Source organism: Arvicola amphibius, chromosome X (assembly GCF_903992535.2).
Source record: "Arvicola amphibius chromosome X, mArvAmp1.2, whole genome shotgun sequence".
NCBI classification, from domain to species: Eukaryota; Metazoa; Chordata; class Mammalia; order Rodentia; family Cricetidae; genus Arvicola; species Arvicola amphibius.
Window position 1 is genome coordinate 68,057,474 of NC_052065.1, and position 18,635 is coordinate 68,076,108.

General features: G+C 35.2%; 1 protein-coding gene across 1 annotated transcript in view; it reads right to left on the reverse strand.

Annotated features, from left to right (window-relative positions):
* Nucleotides 1-18,635, reverse strand: part of Brwd3 (bromodomain and WD repeat domain containing 3) — a 108,802-nt gene that overhangs the window by 18,391 nt on the left and 71,776 nt on the right. The window contains exons 20-33 of the mRNA XM_038316391.2: nucleotides 18,393-18,486; nucleotides 15,229-15,378; nucleotides 14,240-14,316; nucleotides 13,421-13,589; nucleotides 12,181-12,294; nucleotides 8,002-8,109; nucleotides 4,879-5,003; nucleotides 4,046-4,128; nucleotides 3,156-3,267; nucleotides 2,725-2,786; nucleotides 2,461-2,616; nucleotides 1,765-1,885; nucleotides 373-498; nucleotides 205-283 (exon numbers count right to left, since the gene is read on the reverse strand). Of these exons, the coding sequence (XP_038172319.1) occupies nucleotides 205-283; nucleotides 373-498; nucleotides 1,765-1,885; nucleotides 2,461-2,616; nucleotides 2,725-2,786; nucleotides 3,156-3,267; nucleotides 4,046-4,128; nucleotides 4,879-5,003; nucleotides 8,002-8,109; nucleotides 12,181-12,294; nucleotides 13,421-13,589; nucleotides 14,240-14,316; nucleotides 15,229-15,378; nucleotides 18,393-18,486 (1,576 nt within the window). The remainder of the gene's footprint in view (nucleotides 1-204; nucleotides 284-372; nucleotides 499-1,764; nucleotides 1,886-2,460; nucleotides 2,617-2,724; nucleotides 2,787-3,155; nucleotides 3,268-4,045; nucleotides 4,129-4,878; nucleotides 5,004-8,001; nucleotides 8,110-12,180; nucleotides 12,295-13,420; nucleotides 13,590-14,239; nucleotides 14,317-15,228; nucleotides 15,379-18,392; nucleotides 18,487-18,635) is intronic.

An 18,635-nucleotide genomic window follows, 5' to 3' on the forward strand; every position in this document is an offset into this window, starting at 1 on the left:
TCTACAAGTGCTAATTCCAGGATAGCTCCAAAGCTACAGAGAAACCCTGTCCCAACACCCCCAAAAGAAGTTAACAGAAAAGATTCAGATCTTCAGCTACCTTCCTAAAATGTTTGCCATTCATAACCAATTATAGCATACATTAAAACTTACTGTGCCCCTAAGCAGAAAAGAAAGTCATAATCGTCAAGCTGCAATCCTTACCTCCTCTGCATCACTGCTGTTTAGTTCTTCTGCTTTAACTTTATTGTAAGTATCCAAAATATCAGTACAGCTTTGATCCCTAAGAAACAAGAGAAGTAAGACAAAATACATTCCAATACTTAAAAACAGTAGAATATAGTCTCTGTAGGAGATAACACTACTTCTTACCCAATAAATCGAAGTAAGACATCAGTCACAATCTTCGCTGCTTTAACTATAGGACTATCTGGCTCATTGAAAGTCCTAGCATTATGCTCAATATAGCGTACCTCCCACATTAATGCTGATATTCTCCTATGAAATTAAAAAAAATCCTGTTATTTTTTGCCTTATATATTTGAATTATATGCATAGAATAGGCATTATTAGAGTATTAGGCACTTTATCATGGTATGTCAAAGGTATTTCAATACATGTGTGTGACACATATATAGTGTGTGACTCCCACAGTAGAAGGAGAGATCCAACTCCTGAAAGTTGTCCTTTGACCTCTGTATGTGTGCAGTGCTACAGGCATGACCCTCCACCCCCCACATAAAAATAAACAAAAACTAACCAAAAAGTACATTTGATAAATCAAACATTGTGTTTAGTTTAAGGAAAAAAACAGAAATGAGGAAAGGAAAGGAAAGGAAAGGAAAGGAAAGGAAAGGAAAGGAAAGGAAAGGAAAGGAAAGGAAAGGAAAGGAGGGAGGGAGGGAGGGAGGGAGGGAGGGAGGGAGGGAGGGAGGAAGGAAGGAAGGAAGGAAGGAAGGAAGGAAGGAAGGAAGGAAGGAAGGAAGGAAGGAAAAACTATAGTATGGAAAATAATACATTTTCATCTTGTTATGTTTGACATATAAGATCAAATGAAATAATATGTATTTTATAAAATATACCCATTTCTCAAGTACCAGAGGCAGACTAACTAGCCCTCAGAATACTGCAATTAATGTAAAGTGGGCATGGCTGAACAAAGCACCAAGAACTGACCTCCAAAACCATTTTATAATAATTTTCTCAGCCGGGCGGTGGTGGCGCATGCCTTTAATCCCAGCACTCTGGAGGCAGAGGCAGACGGATCTCTGTGAGTTTGAGGCCAGCCTGGTCTATAAGAGCTAGTTCCAGGACAGGCTCCAAAAGCCACAGAGAAACTCTGTCTCGAAAAACTAAAAATAATAATAATCATAATCATAATTTTCTCATAAGATAAACAACAAATAACTTGGTCTATTTATACATCTAGCAATTAAATTTAGCCATTGTTTAATTCCCCAAGGAGAGTTTTAAATATACTGTATTATCTCTGTAGCATCTTGATCATGATACATTGGATTACTACTTAATCTGCCTTTAGTGAACAAAATTTACAGTAGTTTGTGTTTCACACAATTGTGCTACTTATATTTTCCACTCTGCCTTTTTTCCAATATCGATATTTATCTGAAAGAGTAATAAAATGTAAGGAAATTTGGAGCATGTTTTTGGATAACTATATCAGACATCAAAAAAACAGATCTTAAGAAAGCTCAGGAAACATAAAACTACAACTTCTATAATAGATTATAAAACAAAACAAACCTGTAAAAGCGATTTTCAAGTCTTTGTCTGATGGTATTGAGGTCGGTTGGATAAGCAACTACAGTACAATACAAGGGGTAGGCACTGAGATCCACTGGAACAGCAAAAGGGCTGGCAAAGTCTACAAAAACCACCAAAAATTAAAAAAAACCAGCTATTAAAAGAGACTAAGATTTCTTGTTAGTGAATATTCACATATAAATAAGAAGGAGGGACAATAATGCTTCAGTTATATAAATTAAGTCACCTTTTCTTTGGACATAGTATCTTTGAATCATGCATGACATTTTGGTGCAAATTAGTTAAAATGAAACAAAATTAAATGAGGAATGTGCCAAATTTCAGGTTCGTATGTCTTTCCTGAATAAAGTTTCTCCTCACCCACTGTCTTTACCAAGGAATCCCTCCAAAGTTAGGCTAAGGAAATAGCTAGAGAGCCATAGTGACTCAGGAAAGAAATAGAGACTTATGCTTGCCTTCACTATTATCCTCCAGAGCAATGGAAAAGTTGATTAGTAATTACTTTAGACAAACATATAAAATATTAACATTAAACTAAAATCATTCTGCCTGTTGAATTACATGTCAAGTATGCTTTGATAAACTATATTTCTTTGTTCAGAACTTTCTGAACAAATTCTGCTGGCTTTGCAAGTTCCTCATTCTTTTTCTAGTATTTTTGCACATTCACCATACCCAGGGAAAGAAGGTGGTTGATGCCCTGAATAACTCGTTCACATTCCTCATCTCTGGAATGAGCCCCCCACTCTCCTTCCTGGGGTTTGTATAGCAAAGCAGTCAGTTCTTCCTGGGACACAGGAACACCAGCACCAACTTCATCTGGAAAAGCAGCTAGACACAAAAATTAAAAAAAAAATCAAAAACAATTATTTTCCAACATCAGACTGCTATCCTTTTGCTTTTACAAGAATTAGAATTAATTTTGAAAGGTGTATTTACTTCCTTCTGGAATTGGCTCCATATCCCAGGGGCTCATCTTTTCTCTTTCATTATTGTCCCAGCTATCAAGAAAAGAAGAAGATGCAAATCAGATTCCCAAGCATTTCTTTTTGTGTGGTAACATAATTTGCATGATTTGAGGGTGAAATTTAGAAAAAAAGCAGTGTAGTATTCATGAAGTATAACTCTGCTCATATAAAGATAGTAATAAACCACTGATGGAGAAAACATGCTACACCAATATAAAGTTAAGGCAGAAGCGCACTCTTTAATAGTTTTATTTCTTTGCTGATGGTGCAATCAAGAATATATCTAAAATTAATCCATAGGAAAGAATACAATGATCTATTTGGAAAACAAATTTTAGGTGAAAAAAGTTGATATAATAGAGCACTTAGGATTTCTCTGAGTCACAAATGAGCTATACTTACTGAACACTGTAACACTGGAAAGAGCTATCAGGATATTCTGGCTGGAAAGGCTGCTGACTTTCCACAGTTCCAAACCACCAGGCATCATCTATTATACTGCGGAATCTATCACCTATAATGAATTTCAAACATTTAAATCAGAATGAGCTCTGTTCTCACTCAAATCCTTACATAGTTTTGAATACAGAAGTAGCTTGTATTTATCATTATCACACACAACTATGGCAAATTTAATAAATCTGGCATAGTAGGAGATTATAAGTTATATACTATAATAAAACAATAATTACAATGTAATATCACAATGTAATAAAAGTTTGCGCTATGGCTTCTCTTACAGTACTCTATTATATTCACCCTTTCTTTCTGTGACTATGCGAGCTGGTACACTGAGATAAAATGAGGTGAAGAATGTAGGCATCGGCACATATTAGGCTGCTACATAATAGGCCCTTGAATTTAAGCACTCTAATACCCAGAGAATTTGGAAGACACCGCTGAGAATAAAAGGGAGGGTCAGCATGTTTGCTGGAAAAAGTGACATCCCAGCTAAGAAGGAATGTGATTGTGTGAGGATCCATTAAAGTATTCACAATGAGGAACTTGAAAAGTATGAGTTACTATATTTGATATTTTCCATTTTATATGTTCAAACTCCAACTGGACATAGGCAAGTAAGACCATATAACATGAAATGAGGTACAAGGGTGAACCGCTTGCTAATAGTAGACAATGTATATAAGGTTACTTAACATTATGTTTCATTTTTTCTATGCCTTAGAAATTTGACTTCTTTGTTCAGGTCAAACTTTGAGCTAATTTCCTGTGGTTAAATCAAGGTTAACGCTGTACTTCAAGGTTAGGAATTAGAAGAGACAATTTCTCCTTACCAATCTGCCAGTTCCTTTCTTTGGCTTCATTATAAAACTGATGTAACACAAGGAAATCAATGACATCTGGCATGTCATGATACCTACACAGAAAACAAAGCACAGTGCCATCGAATACTGTAATATAATTGTAGTTATCACTTGCTCCATTTCCAAGGATACAATTTGACATAGAGGTCATTAAGCAAAATTTTGTGAACTCCACAGTCTCTAGAAATGCTTTTCTTTAAATAATATAAAGATCAATAAAGAATTTAAAAGTTTAATATAAAGATCATCAAAATCTTAAAAAATGGATCACTAGGTGTGGTGGCACACCCCATTGACCTTGGCACTTGGGAAGCAGAGGCAGGTGGATCTCTTTCAAGGCTAGCCAGGGTTACAGAATGAGATCCTGCCACAAAAATATGGATTGATATTTTATGAATTCCCATCAATTTTAAATTTAAATCCCACAAATAGTCATTTACTTATTATATCTATTATTATTATTAAAAATAACACCAAGCACCGTGTTTCAAGCATACTGTATAAACGGCAGTCTTTGATCCTTACAGCTCTCAGGAAAGGAGCAGCATTTAAGCAAGTCCATTTTCTAAAAGCAGATTCAGTAACTAGCTTTGTTCATGGATCAGTTCACTCCTTCCTGACATACATTATACACAGCAACAGAGCAAACACTAAACAGACCCTTATAATTCTAAAGCAGGGAGAAGTGCTGCAGTATTTCCTCTCCCATTGTTTTTGAGCTCTGAATTGAATATTAAATAGATTAGTAACAATGGGCATTAAAATTCATATGAACAAACAAAAAATCAGAAATAGTTACTTACTTAATAGAAAAAGACTCTCCAGTCATTTTGCCTGAAATGGGGTCCAAAAATGCAAGTTTCAAGCAGCACAGAGTAGGTGGTCCAACCTCATATTTGATTCCTACAATCTTAACAAATTCTTGCTCCTATTCATGGAAACACCAAAATATTATTTTTCTATACATGACTACCTTTTATTAATGTATTTCATTATTATCTAATAACTTAAGAATTATCTGAATACTAAAGAGTTATTTAATGTCTAAAATAGCAACAGTAGCAATAATAAACTTTTATTTTTATTTTTTATTTAAAGATGTTTTACTTCTAATTTTCATTTTTAATTACATTTTAATTATATCACTTCCCCACTTCTTCTCCCTCCCTAGCCTCTCCAAGTCCCTCCCACTCTCAAACTGCTGCCCTTTTCTTGATTAATGTTAAATATATTCAAGTATATTTATGTGTATATATGCATATATACACACAAATACAAAACTATAACTTGTTGAATCAAAAAACCATGTGAATATTCATCAAGTAATAGCAACCACATTAAGGTGAAGGTATTCTCTTGAACCTTAATATTTAAGGCTAAGGTCAGGGAGATGACTTAGTGGGTAAGACTGCTTGTTGTGCAAGTCTGACAACTTCAGCTAATCCCCAGAAATAATAGTGTGTGTGGAAACCAACATTCAAAAGCAGTCCTGTAATGTCCACGTGTATACCATAGCAGATGAATATCTGCGCGCGCACACACACACACACACACACACACACACACACACACACACACACACACGAAAACCCATACAAATAACAAAAACAAATGAGCAGTAGTGGCACACAGCTTTAATCCCAGAACTCGGGAGGCAGAGGCAGGCGGATCTCTGCGTTTATGGCCAGCCTGGTCTACAGAGCAAGTTCTTGGACAGCCAGGGCTACACAGACAAACCCTGTCTTGACAAAAACAAAGGATGCTCAACAGGTTGACACTTAAGGCACGCTGTAAATAAGCCTAACTAGCAAAGTCTCTAAGGACTGATGTGTACCCATGACCAATAGGTTATAAGTTCTGGAAAGCAAACTTCTGACATTTTTAGGAGATGCAATCTCACAGTAAATCCCCTGTTCCTCTGGCTCTTAGACTCTTTCCTCCCTCCTCTTTCTCAACAATTCTGGAGCCTTGGTGCAAGAATTGTGTTACAGATATATCAGTTACAGATAGATCAGGTTCTACAACTTTGCATTTTAGACAACAGACATGCTAACTTGGAAAGGGGAAAGCTCAACAGGCTTCAACCCTGGAAAAAGAACTATGGGCAATTAAGGGTTGGAGAAACAGTACTCTCTTCCAGGGAAGAGCTCACCAATTATGTATACACAAGCTACCTCTAATTCAAAATGGTCATCCCTGAAATATGCATATAAGTAACATACAAACTAAGTATGTTTGTGTGTGTGCATATATATATATATATATATATATTACATATATATATATATGTGTAGATATATTATAAATATATTCACAGAAATTATACAAAAATGGGTCATGAATTCAAAAGACAGCAAGGACTACACAGCAGGGTGTGACAGGAAGAGAAGGGAAAATGATGTAATTACTTTATAATATCAAAAAAAATTATTAAAATAAAACAAACTTCTAAGAAAACTGTGATACTGTCAAGTTAAAAAAAACCCAAACACCCACCCTATTATCAAAATTAATAATCATACAGATTTATATGTACATGTGTTTGAGATGACATTTTTTAGATAGACTGTTGCATCACAATCTTACAGTTGATTACTCTTCCTGGATCCAGTAACTTGATTAAAGTTATACAGTAGCATAATATACAAGATCTAGGGCTGAAATTCAAGTCTTACTCCAAAGCCCATGCTCTTATATCTGATACATACTACCCATGAATAATTTTCTACACCACAGTGCTGTGATTAGAAATAAGACATTATATTTATCCATTCCCTTGGTTCGGGAAGAGTACTCAGTTCTCATTTGATTCTAAATAGATGATCAGGCAGTAGAGATGATCATATGAAGATGAGTGGATATTTTAACACCTTAAAACATTATTTGATCTGCAAATATTTAAATATCTGAATTTTTATCCTTTATCTTCGAGATAAAGCAAACAGCAACTGTTCATTTTCCATACAAAATCATAGTAAAACTGCTTTTTATTTTTCTCTAAGTCAGGAAAAAAACAAAAATAAAACTCAAAAAGGGATACATACTTATGCCTGACTATACATTTCATATTAACTGACATAAAATTCTTTAACAGAAATAACTATATCTACTTTACTTGATTTTATAAAGAAATGTGGGTATTACATCTAAATAGATGATCCCACAGAATACAAGTGTCTAAGCTTCTTTATTTAACCTATCTCAAAACTACCAGAACCTTGAGAACGTCTGTAGTACATAGTTTACTCGGGAATGTACACAATTGCTGATAGGGAAAAATTTCAAACCAGGGAATGTCTGCTTTTCTGTAGTTGAGGAATGGTAAATGAAACTAGGGCAAATAAGATAACGTGAAGGTTAAAAATTGTTTAATGGTTTATTTTATGTATACGACTGCTTTGCTTGCCTGTATGTACGTATACCATGTGAGGGCCTGGTATCTGCAGAGGCCAAAAGAGAACACCAGATCCCCTGGAACTGTAGTTACAGAAGCCACCATGTGGGTGCTGGGAACCGAATCCAGGTCCTCAGCAAGTGTTCTTAACCACTGAGTTATCTCTCTAGCCCCATAGACATTTTTTAAAGATTGTTCCAGTTTGTTTTTTTTGATACTGAGTCTCACACTAACACCTAGGCTGGTTTGGAATTCACCTGTAGTCTATGCTGGCTTCACTTTCCAGCATTTCTGCTTCAGCTTCCCAAGAACTGGGATTATAGGTATGAATCACTATATCCTAGCATCCACATTTTAAGAAATATAAATATATATATGTATATGTATATATATTCCATTCTATAAAATATCACATCTCATTAATTTTGGAAATACAACATCACCAAAATATCCATAAAATTGAGGAAAAAAAGCTTAAAGCAACTTTATCCCCAAACCCGTGATTGTATTCATGCCCATCAGGCAAACTCACCCTGAGATCCATTTTGTTCCATGGCTGTTTTTGTAAATTAACACTATATATTTTTGATTTCCTCACAGCTCTCACATAAGCTTCATGTCCTTGCCTAAAATAAATAAGCTAAAACAGAAAACAATGTATTACACAGTCATATTTATAAATAAATAAGCTAAAACAGAAAACAATGTATTACAGTCATATTTATTTTAACTCCACACTTCCCAGTACATAATGTCTAAACAGCCCCTTCCCTTTACATAAAATAATTACAATTTTTAAAACCTTTTCCTGGTCAAAAGATGCTCATTCAACACTCATGTCTCTCTAACCCTGTGCCAAATTTCACATTGCTTAAATAATAAATGTGTTTGTTATCGCCCAAGCAGCTACAAAAGTCAACTGAAGAAAAGAAAGGTCTAGGGGAGGGAAAAGTCAGTTTCAAGGAAGGGGGAGAGAGGGCAATAGAACACCTGTGACATTAAAGTAGAAAGGACTAAAAGTGGCAGGCCACAAGGGGAGAAGTAGGGCAGGAAGATGTAGGTGATGGGGGGTGGGGGAATCAAGCAAAGCAAAGCATTCTCGTGAAAGTGCCATAAAGAAAGCTACCACTCTCAACAATTTAAATGCACATTTTTAGATTGCTACTTATAAGCTTAAACAATTCTTTGAAATGCAACTAGTTTTGTGTACATTCAGGGTGTAGTGATGAGCCGAGCAGGCCTGCTTTTCGTCCCGCCCGGCTCCCGGCCGTCTGGCTAGCTTATGCCCAGAAATAACAACACACAAACTGTATTCACTACATCAGGGTGGGTTTTTTTTCTTCAGTGTGAAGCTGCCTGGGAAAATGAGTGCATACAGTATGCAAACGAAGTCATTTTTAAGAGAAATTGAAAACTGTTCTGTTGTTAAGAGTTCATGTCGGCACTAGCTGAGCACAGAAGAAAATGAATTCAAGTGTTTGGTAAGACACTTCGAATTTTTGAAAGATAAAATGTACTACTATTTTCTATACTTACTGAGGAAAGTTTTTTTTCCTCAGTGGTTTCAGAAGGCTGACAGAAATAAGCATAAGCAGTCTAAGGTGTCATAAAATACCATATTAGCAGAGTTTAAAATACACAATGATGATGTATGAGGAAGATTACTCTCCTCCTTTACCCAAGGAATTTAACTTCTCATCTTTAGCTGAGTCCCGTAGACGAGTTCTCATAAAAGCATGAGGCTGTGGTTTTGAAAGTTCTGTACCAGTGTGCTGTGATTCTAACACCTAATTCTATGCAAATTTGGCCAACTTGCTTACCTTTCTAATTCTGTCATCTCATCTGTAAATAGGACACACTGTGACATGACTCAAATACTTCCTACCATGTAGCATTGGCCAAATTGTAGTAACAGCTCCACTTCCTATTTGTTCTTATGTAAGCGACTATTCTTCACATACAATATACTAACCAATCCTCACAGCATTCCTGTGAGATAGAACTACTACTAGAAGTTCAGCTTTATAAATACACAGATTGAAGTTTATGGAGAAGACAAGAATGTGTTTCCCAATCACAAATACTATCAGGTGAGCACATAAAGGAGGCATCAGGCTGTGGACACAGCATCGTGGTTAATTTAGGTACATTGCTGACACTACTATTTGAGAATAAAAGAGCCCTAGGTCCCCTCTGGGCCCCTTGGTCTTCCTGCACAGTGGCATCCCTTAAGTAAGACCATTTCCTTTCTCCTTGTCTTCAATGAAATGCTCCTCTGCTTTCAGTGCTCTCTTCTCAAATGCAGGGGTTGGTTTTGCACTACACACGTCTCTGACCATACTCAAAAAATACTACCTTTGTAGATGTAATCAATTTAAGAGTCCTTGAGCTCATAGTAGATGTATACACCCTAAACAACTGTCCAGATAAGATGGAAAGTGAATACAGAAAGATTTGGAGGGAAGACTGCCATGTGAAGGTAGGACAGAAACTGAAGAACTGAAGTCATGTTGCCACATGTGATGAACACCACGGATTCTGAGAATGACCCAAAGCTAGGTGAAGTGGGGAGGATTCACTATTAGAGATTTGAAAGAGAACACAGATCTGCCAGTGCCACATTAAAATACTTTCACCTTTCAAAATGGTTTGAGAGAACAAATTCCTATTATATAAAGCCAAAAAGAACATAAGCATACTCTATGAATAAAAGACCTACATAGAGACCTGGGCAGTGGTGGCGCACACCTTTAATCCCAGCACTCAGGAGGGAGGTAGATGGATCTCTGTGAGTTCGAGGCCAATCTGTTCTACACAGTGAGTTCCAGGACAGCCAGGGCTACACAGAGAAACCCTACCTCAAAACAAACAAACAAAAAGCAAAACAAGGAAATAAAAAACCTACATAGAAAGTAAAAATATTGAAATATTAGTTAATGAAAATCATAGCAGTTAAAATCCAAACTAAGGAAATCGTTATATATTTATTTTAATACTCAATATTTGACAAAACGTCTATGCACAAGGTACTAGATGCAATCATAAGGTATTAAAATGTAGTATTTTCCTTTAAGGGAAAGTAGCATAACACACACACACAGTGGGGTATGAAAATTCATACAGAATTAGTTATGGGCAAAACAGGATTTAGCATTTGAGTTAGACCTTTAAGAAGGAACATTCTGAGGAGCAATCATTTATTAGTAGGGTTATTCTAAGCAAAACAACAAGGGCTTAATAGCTAGACAAAGTAGTAAGTAATGCTGTAATTAAGAAACTAATTACATGAACAGTACATTTGTTCCTTTATGAGCTCTTAATAAAAACATTCTCAAATTGCTATTCAACTGTTGGATTCACTACAATACTTTCTCCATTCCCCCAAACAACTGCCATAGCCTAATACATAATCTTGAAGCATATGATACAATCGGTTTAATAAAATAAAAATCAGTTTAAGTGATTCCATCAAGACATGAACTGACAAAAGTTGTCAAGAAGTGTAGGGAAGGGTCTCATCAGACTTTAAAAAGATACAGAGGCTTATTTTGTTCTGTAAAGTCCTCTAAAATTAATTCAACTTTACCACAGATCTCAAATGTCTCAAAATAGGCATTAAATAGAATAAATTATAATTTCAGATCTGTCAAAAATTATAAGACTTTTTAAGTTGTATAATATAACATTAATCATCAGAAGCTTACTAGCGTAGTAATTACAAATGGGTTGGGTCACATTCCTAGGTACTCTGGGTAAGACATATCTGTTTTAGCATATTTTCTAACATACTGAATTTTTAAAACAATATTAGTTATTGATTGAGTGAGGACTCAAAGTACCACTCGATTCTACAAGCTCACAATTAAAAATCAACTGCTTTTATAACTTTAGAAATCATAAATAACCTAGCATCTACTACGTTGACTACATTATTCCAGAACTCTACAAAGGGAGCAAAATTAACCATATACACAATTGAATAAAGAAACAAAGATAGCACATATATAATTAGTACAGAATTACAATATGAAGGTTCAGTCATTGAAGGCATTTGCTGTGCAAGTTTTGTGACCTGAATTTAGTTCCTGGAACCCATGTAACAGGTAGAAAGAGAAATGATCCACAGAGCTGTCCTCTGACCTCCACTTGTGCTCTGTAGTATATGTGTTGCCTTCAATTATGCACATATGCTCAATAATAAATAAAGGTATAAAATCAAACCAATACAAGATACCAAGATTGAATAGTGCTAATTGTTCTTTTGTTTGTTTGGTTTGGTTTTTTTTGAGACAGGGTTTCTGTGTTGCCCTCGATGTCGTGGAACTTGCTCTGTAGAACAGGATTTCCTTGAACTCATAGAAATCCACCTGCCTCTGCCTCCCAAGTGCTGGGATTTAAGGTGTGCACCACCCCCGTCCAGCAATGTTAATTGTTTCTTTTCTTTATAATAAAGGAAATATTCTGTTATTGATTTATTTTACTTTATGTGCCTGAATTATGTGCACCGTGTATATGCCTAGTGCCCACAAAGGCCAGAAGAGGGCATTAGATCCTGTGTAACTGGTGTCACAGACAGTTGTGAGCTGCCATGTCGTGCTGGGAAGCAAACCTAGGTCCTCCGGGCGAACAGTTAGTGCTCTTAACTGCTGAGCCATCTCTCAAGCTCAATGGTGTTCTTGAATCAAAAGGGTTTTTATTGGACAACAAGTACCTCATCTCCCATCTGTGGAACGAATGGAGAACGCCGTGGTATAGTATCCAAGATCCACTGAGGGGCAAACCATTCTTCATTGGGTTCGCCTGCCATAGAAACAAGTCCCCCTTTCTAAAACAAAACAAATCAAATAACAATTACAGTATCTGTAACAATGGTTCATAAGTGCATACTCATGAATAGTAGTATGAAAAAGACAGAAAAAATTATGTAAAATAGCAGGTTTCATGCACACTGAAAATATTTAAGTTTAAAACATATCCAATAGAAACTATACATTTATTTCATATCAAAAAACAAGCAGTTCAATTTTGGATCACAGATAATAGCTTGACATTATATTATCATCTAATAATAGCACATTTTTTCTCTTCATGTTTCTAAACTATATCAACTCAAATAATAATACAGTAGTGACTATTAAGAATAAAAGATGGACCAGATGCTGCAGGTCTGTAATCCCAGATAGTCAGGAAGTTGGGCAGAAGAATTGAAAGTTCAAGGCCAGTCTGGGGAACTTGAGATTCTATCTGAAAATGGAAAAGTAGATAAAAAGCTGGTATATAGCTCAGTGGTAGTGTGCGAAGCAGTAGGTTCATCCCCTAGTATTTGTATGTACTAATACAACAGGATTACTGCACTAGTGCATTAATATCTTTGACATTTCGTATAAGAACGCACAGAGCTCATTTAATGGAATCAGCCATTTTCCATTTAGATACATAGATTTTTTTGGTATTTTAGAGAACAGCAATCCTTTTAAAATAGAAAGTATAAAAACAGTATAATATCACAAAAATTAACAGGTAAACTTTGAAATTCAGAGAAGTATGTAGATTAAAGTATTATGTCCCTTAAATTAAATTATATTGGTGAAAAGGATAATAGGGTAAAATAAAATATAAATTCATCAAACTCTTCTATCCTATGAGTAAAATGTTTATAGGAATATAAATTTATAATTGGGTAATGACAAGAATAATTTTATTATATTATGATGGCTTATTTTTGTAGAACTTTGCTACATTTTTACAAGCAATTGTCAATGTTCTGGTTTAATAATGATGGCAATTAACTGTACCTTTGAATAACAAGAAATTAGGAATAATTCTTTCAAGTCAATTAAAATGTTTAATTGACATTTTTAGAGGAAAAGCAAATGTCACTATAAAATATTCAAATATTAAAGGCAAAAATAGGAAAACAAGGCAAACGAAACGATTTCCATATTACAAACCTTCTTTCTCGTCTGCTTAGTCTTCTTTTTCCTATCTTCTAAGGGCTTCACCTTTTCATCTTCAGAGCTGCTGGAGATCTTCTGCGCTGCCTGTCTCGTTTGTCTCTTGGGAGGCTGCAAATTTATCCCAGCATCCGCTATCCAGTCAGAATATTCACTTGATGAATCACTGGCAAGAAATCAAAATTATGATGGAAAAGTCATCATTTTGTTATGAAAGAGCACTTAAAAAACAAGGACTGAAAAAGTATCATGATAAATACAAAATTTTTATCACTTTAATTTTAATGAAATGCTTCCAGAATAAAAAATACTGAATTTGCTATGACAGGATTTAAAAATCCTTGCTGGAAACACAAAACTGCCTAAAAATAAACATGAATCTTATCACTGAAATGGATATATAGTTTTAAAACTGAAATAAAGTTTTAAATATGGTGCACACCTTTAATAACAGAGGCAGGCGGATCTGTGAGAGTTTTAAAGCCAGCTTGTTCTACACAGTGAGTTCTAGGACAGCCAGAGTTACATAATAATACTCTATATCAAAAGACCAAAACTTGAAATAATTATATAAAATTACAAAGAAGTAGAATCATAAATTTAAAATGAAGCTTATTTAACAGATAAAACAACCCACCTCTATAGTTATACTTTCCACAGAAAGTATTGGGAGTCATGAATAAATACGTGGTACATGTATTAACCCAGATTTTTTTTGTATTGCATGACACTATTTTATCTGTGGTTTTATCAAATTCCTACAAAATCATAATCTCATAATCTCATTTTGAATGATTTAGAGTCAACTAGAACTACCTGGAAGAACTTTCACTTTGCCACTCAACAACGGGGTCTTCCACAGAAGCATCACTTGTGCCAACAGTTTCATCTTCCTATAATAAAGAGAAGGCAATTCAAATATGTGTAGTGTCAGCTAGTGTAATGGAGAAAAACCTATCTGATGTACAGCACTTTATTACATCAACCATCCTAGCTAAAATGTACAGAATTATTTTTCTACATAGATCTCAAATTTACAAACAAACCTAGTGGGTATTTTATGATGTCTGGTATTTTATAGGATAACATTTTTATTTCTTTAGAAAACTATTTAAATCTCAAAATACTTATAGTCTTCTTAAATGGTAAAAAATAGCTTCAAAAATATTGTGAGTATTATGTTAAGGTCAAGATATTCATGGAGGAAAAGGGAAATATTACTTTAAAAACCGTGAAGAGTAGAAGAAAGAAAGTACTCTATAATGTGAATGTCAATAAAACTCTCATTATGGACCTAAAAAGTAGAGTTGTTAAATGAATAAGAGGTTTGGGGAACAGAGGAACAAGAGGAAAAGAGCAGCTATACACTCTGTTCACTGTCATGATGAAGATAGGTCTGAGGTAAATCAACACTCAATGACTTCTGGAATAGGTAGAGTCAGTAATAAAATAAAATAAAAGGGATATACAAGCTAATTACAGAGTGAATCAGTCCTGGGACTGTTCACCTTATTTCTATTATTTATGTTTCGTGCCGAGGAAGAGTTCCTGTCACTATCTTATCTCACTGTCACAAAGACAAACTTTGGGTGGCATATGCTATACTCTTGCAGAGATAGTATCTTAGGTAGAAATCAGGAAAGACAATCTGAAGTGTTAAATGGAACACCCAAATCTGTGTAAGCACCTTATTAATGAGTAAACCTCTGCATTTTCTATTCAAGTAGCTTTCAAAAGGAAACCTGAAAAAAATCATACAAAAACAACAAAGAAAGTAACTTTGAATAAATAATAGCAGATCTAACCTCCGAGGAGCTGTCTGAATCTTCGCGTACACCTGAATTTTGAGATGATGCCTGTGAATTATGCTCTATGTTGGACCGTGTTAGGTAAGTATGCTGACGCTTGCGCTGTGTCCTCCGTAAAGACCGCCCACAGCTAGGCTGATGATCATTCTGTTAAAGAGAAGGGAAATGTATTTTAAAAGAAGAAATAGTACTAAATTGAACACTGAATACCTAGGTTGCAAGAATTTGCCCATTCAGAGTTTACACATGACACATTTATTCACAATTATCATAGCAGGAATAAACGTCCATATTATATTTAATATAATCCTTAAATGAACTTTTAAAAAGAAATATAAGAAAGTCTGTTAAAGAATTAGCATGACTAATTAGATTTAATCCAGATTAGCAGTCTTAAGATTCTTAAGGTTTATTAAAGATCTTTAGAATCAATCTAACACAGCTTTACACGCGTGTTCACACACTTGTATTCCAAGAACGTGGGAAACTGAAGCAGAAGGACTACAGTAAGTTCAAGAACAGCCTGGGCTACAGAGTGAGACCCTGGCTCAAAACAAACAAAACAAAATGATTTGAATTTATTTCCCATTTTATGTGTATGGCTGTTTTGCCTCTGTACATATTTGTATATCACATGTCTGCCTTGTACATGTGAAAGCCAGAACCCATCCATTCCCCTCAAACTGGAGTTACAGATGATTGTGAGTCACCGGGATTAGGTACAAGCAATGGAATCTGGGTACTCTGTAAGAGCAACCAGTGCTCTTAACTATTGAGCCATATCCCTGGCCCCAGAAAAATAATTTTAAGAATCAATTTAACAAATATTCCTTGTAGAAAATGCCAGGAGAGAATAGATAGACATAAAATAAACTTTAGATTACATAAGAATAGAAGATTTAAGACTCGAAGTAATGCACATATAAAAAACAACATTCCAATCAGATACTGTGGCACACACTTATAATCCCCAAACCTGTGAAAAGAGGCAGGAGTTGGAAGTATTTCCAGCATTGAAGGGTAAACAGGCAGAAGGAGCACTGTGTGCAAGATTAGCACAGTCTACATAGTAAGTTCCAGGCCAGCAGGGGCTATATAGAAAGATCCTATCTCAGAAACCAAAGCCAAAACTAAAAAAATTCAAATTTTTGAGCACAGAATTGTGCAATTAGATAACAAGCAAGAAACTATGCCATGCTTAGCTTCTTCTATCTCACTGGAATTCAGTCCTACTACTTGTGAACAATGTACAAAAGACAATTTTAGTAGTTACACGGAATTCAACTGATGTCCCAGCTAGGCAGGGTTACAGCAAGATCCTATTAAGAAAAGATACTTCATTTTAACAAGGAAAATTTAGTGTAGCATCTACCTTTCTACAATATCTAATATCTATAAGTAGAAATCATTATGGTTGATACTATCACAAGCAAAGCTACAGCCTTAATGTCTTTGGGAATAATTTTAAAACTCTTATAAACTAGTCTTGAAGGGTCAGGTTTTTTTTTCTTATATGTTGTCCAGAGTGACCTCAAACTCTCATTTCCTTTCTACCTCAGCCCCCCCCAATTTTTTTAGTAAATATATCTTTTATTATTTTATATATTTATTAATTATTTTATATATATTATTTTATATGTATATAGTATTAAAAATTTCCACTTCCTCCCCTCCTCCCACTTCTTGCCCCTCCTCTCACTCCCCCTCCCCCTCCCTCTCCAGGCCAAAAAGCAGTCAGGGTTCCCTACCCTATGGGAAGACCAAGGTCCTCCCCGCTCCCCCCAGGTCCATAAAGGTGAGCATCCAAACTGACAAGGCTCCCACAAAGCCTGTCCATGCAGTAGAATCAAAACCCAGTGCCATTGTCCTTGGCTTCTCAGTCAGCCTCCACTGTCAGCCACATTCAGAGAGTCCGGTTTGATCACATGCTCCATTAGTCCTATTCCAACTGGCCTTGGTGATCTCCCATTAGATCTGTCCCACCATCTCAGTAGGTGGATGCACCCCTCGCGGTCCTGACTTCTTTGCTCATGTTTTCCCTCCTTCTGCTCCTCATTTGGACCTTGGGAGCTCAATCCAGTGCTCCATTTGGGATTACATATACATACTACCATGTCTGGCTTCTGTGATCTTCAAATGTATATGAAAATGTCTAAATTCCAGCCTAAATACCTAAATGCTTATATACCTACTCTAAACCCTGGCATTTCCAGATAAACTAATTATTGGCAAATAAGCAAAACAAAAGAAACCATTAATTAGATTCATACTAGAGATGAAATAAGCTTAAAATACCCACAATATAAAAATCTAAAGCAGATATCAGAATCATGTACAAATATTTTGAGGTATTTATGATAATTACCCCTAATTTTGTTCATTGACAGAGAAAAAAATAATTAAAGTTCAGAATACACTGCTTAACTTTTCTTTAAACACTGAAAATTACCCAATTAACTATATTCTACATAGGGGTTATAACTCGGGAAGAAATAGTTTACATCCTGATTCCTTTTGACTGATGAATGAGAACTCATAAGCTTATTAGTTAGGCCAAATGCAGTACAGGTATCTCATCCATTGCATAGCAGGGTCTACTGGGAAATGAACCTAGTACATCCCAATATATAGTTAGGTTTTGCTTACATGATTAGATAGGTTATACAAGGGTTGGCAAACTATTTGTAGAGGGTCAGAATGTCTGGCTTTCTAGGTCAGATCATTTTTATTCCAACTACTCAGCTCTCTTTATATATAACATAAAAACAACTAAAGGCAAGCTATAATTGAGTATTTGCCTGTATTTCAATAAAATATAATTAACTAAAACAAAGGATTTCATATATAAGCTTGACAACCTCTATCCTAACGGATCTAGCATTTGTTTCACATTTTGATTGATAACCAATAAAAAGTCACGATTGTATTTAAAAATATGAAAATAACATTTTATACATATACATTAAAAGGCAACCTTTAATTTAATTTTTTTCTGTTAATAACCATTCACATGCATGTATGGATATGGATTTGAGGCTGAAAAATTAAGTTACCTGTAAGCAGATGCCAACTTTAATACCCTCTTGATAGATAAATGTTGCCTTTCAAATAATTATTATTTGCAAACCTTGGATTTGACAGCACTGAAGAAGCAAACTTACTCTTTGGCTAGTAGAAGATGGCTTTTTCTTCTTTTCGACTGTATAAAGACTAATTTCTAGGTCACCTTTCGCAGTGCGACATTCCTCTTGCACCCTAATAAAATAAGAAAAAGAATCTAAGAGTTTAAACATCAACTCTGAAAATTAAACAATTTCAAAATAGAAAATGTAGCTCTATAACCGTTCCAGCGCTATTCCTCAGTGGCAATGTTCTGCAATCGGCAGCACCACCCATCCCCATTA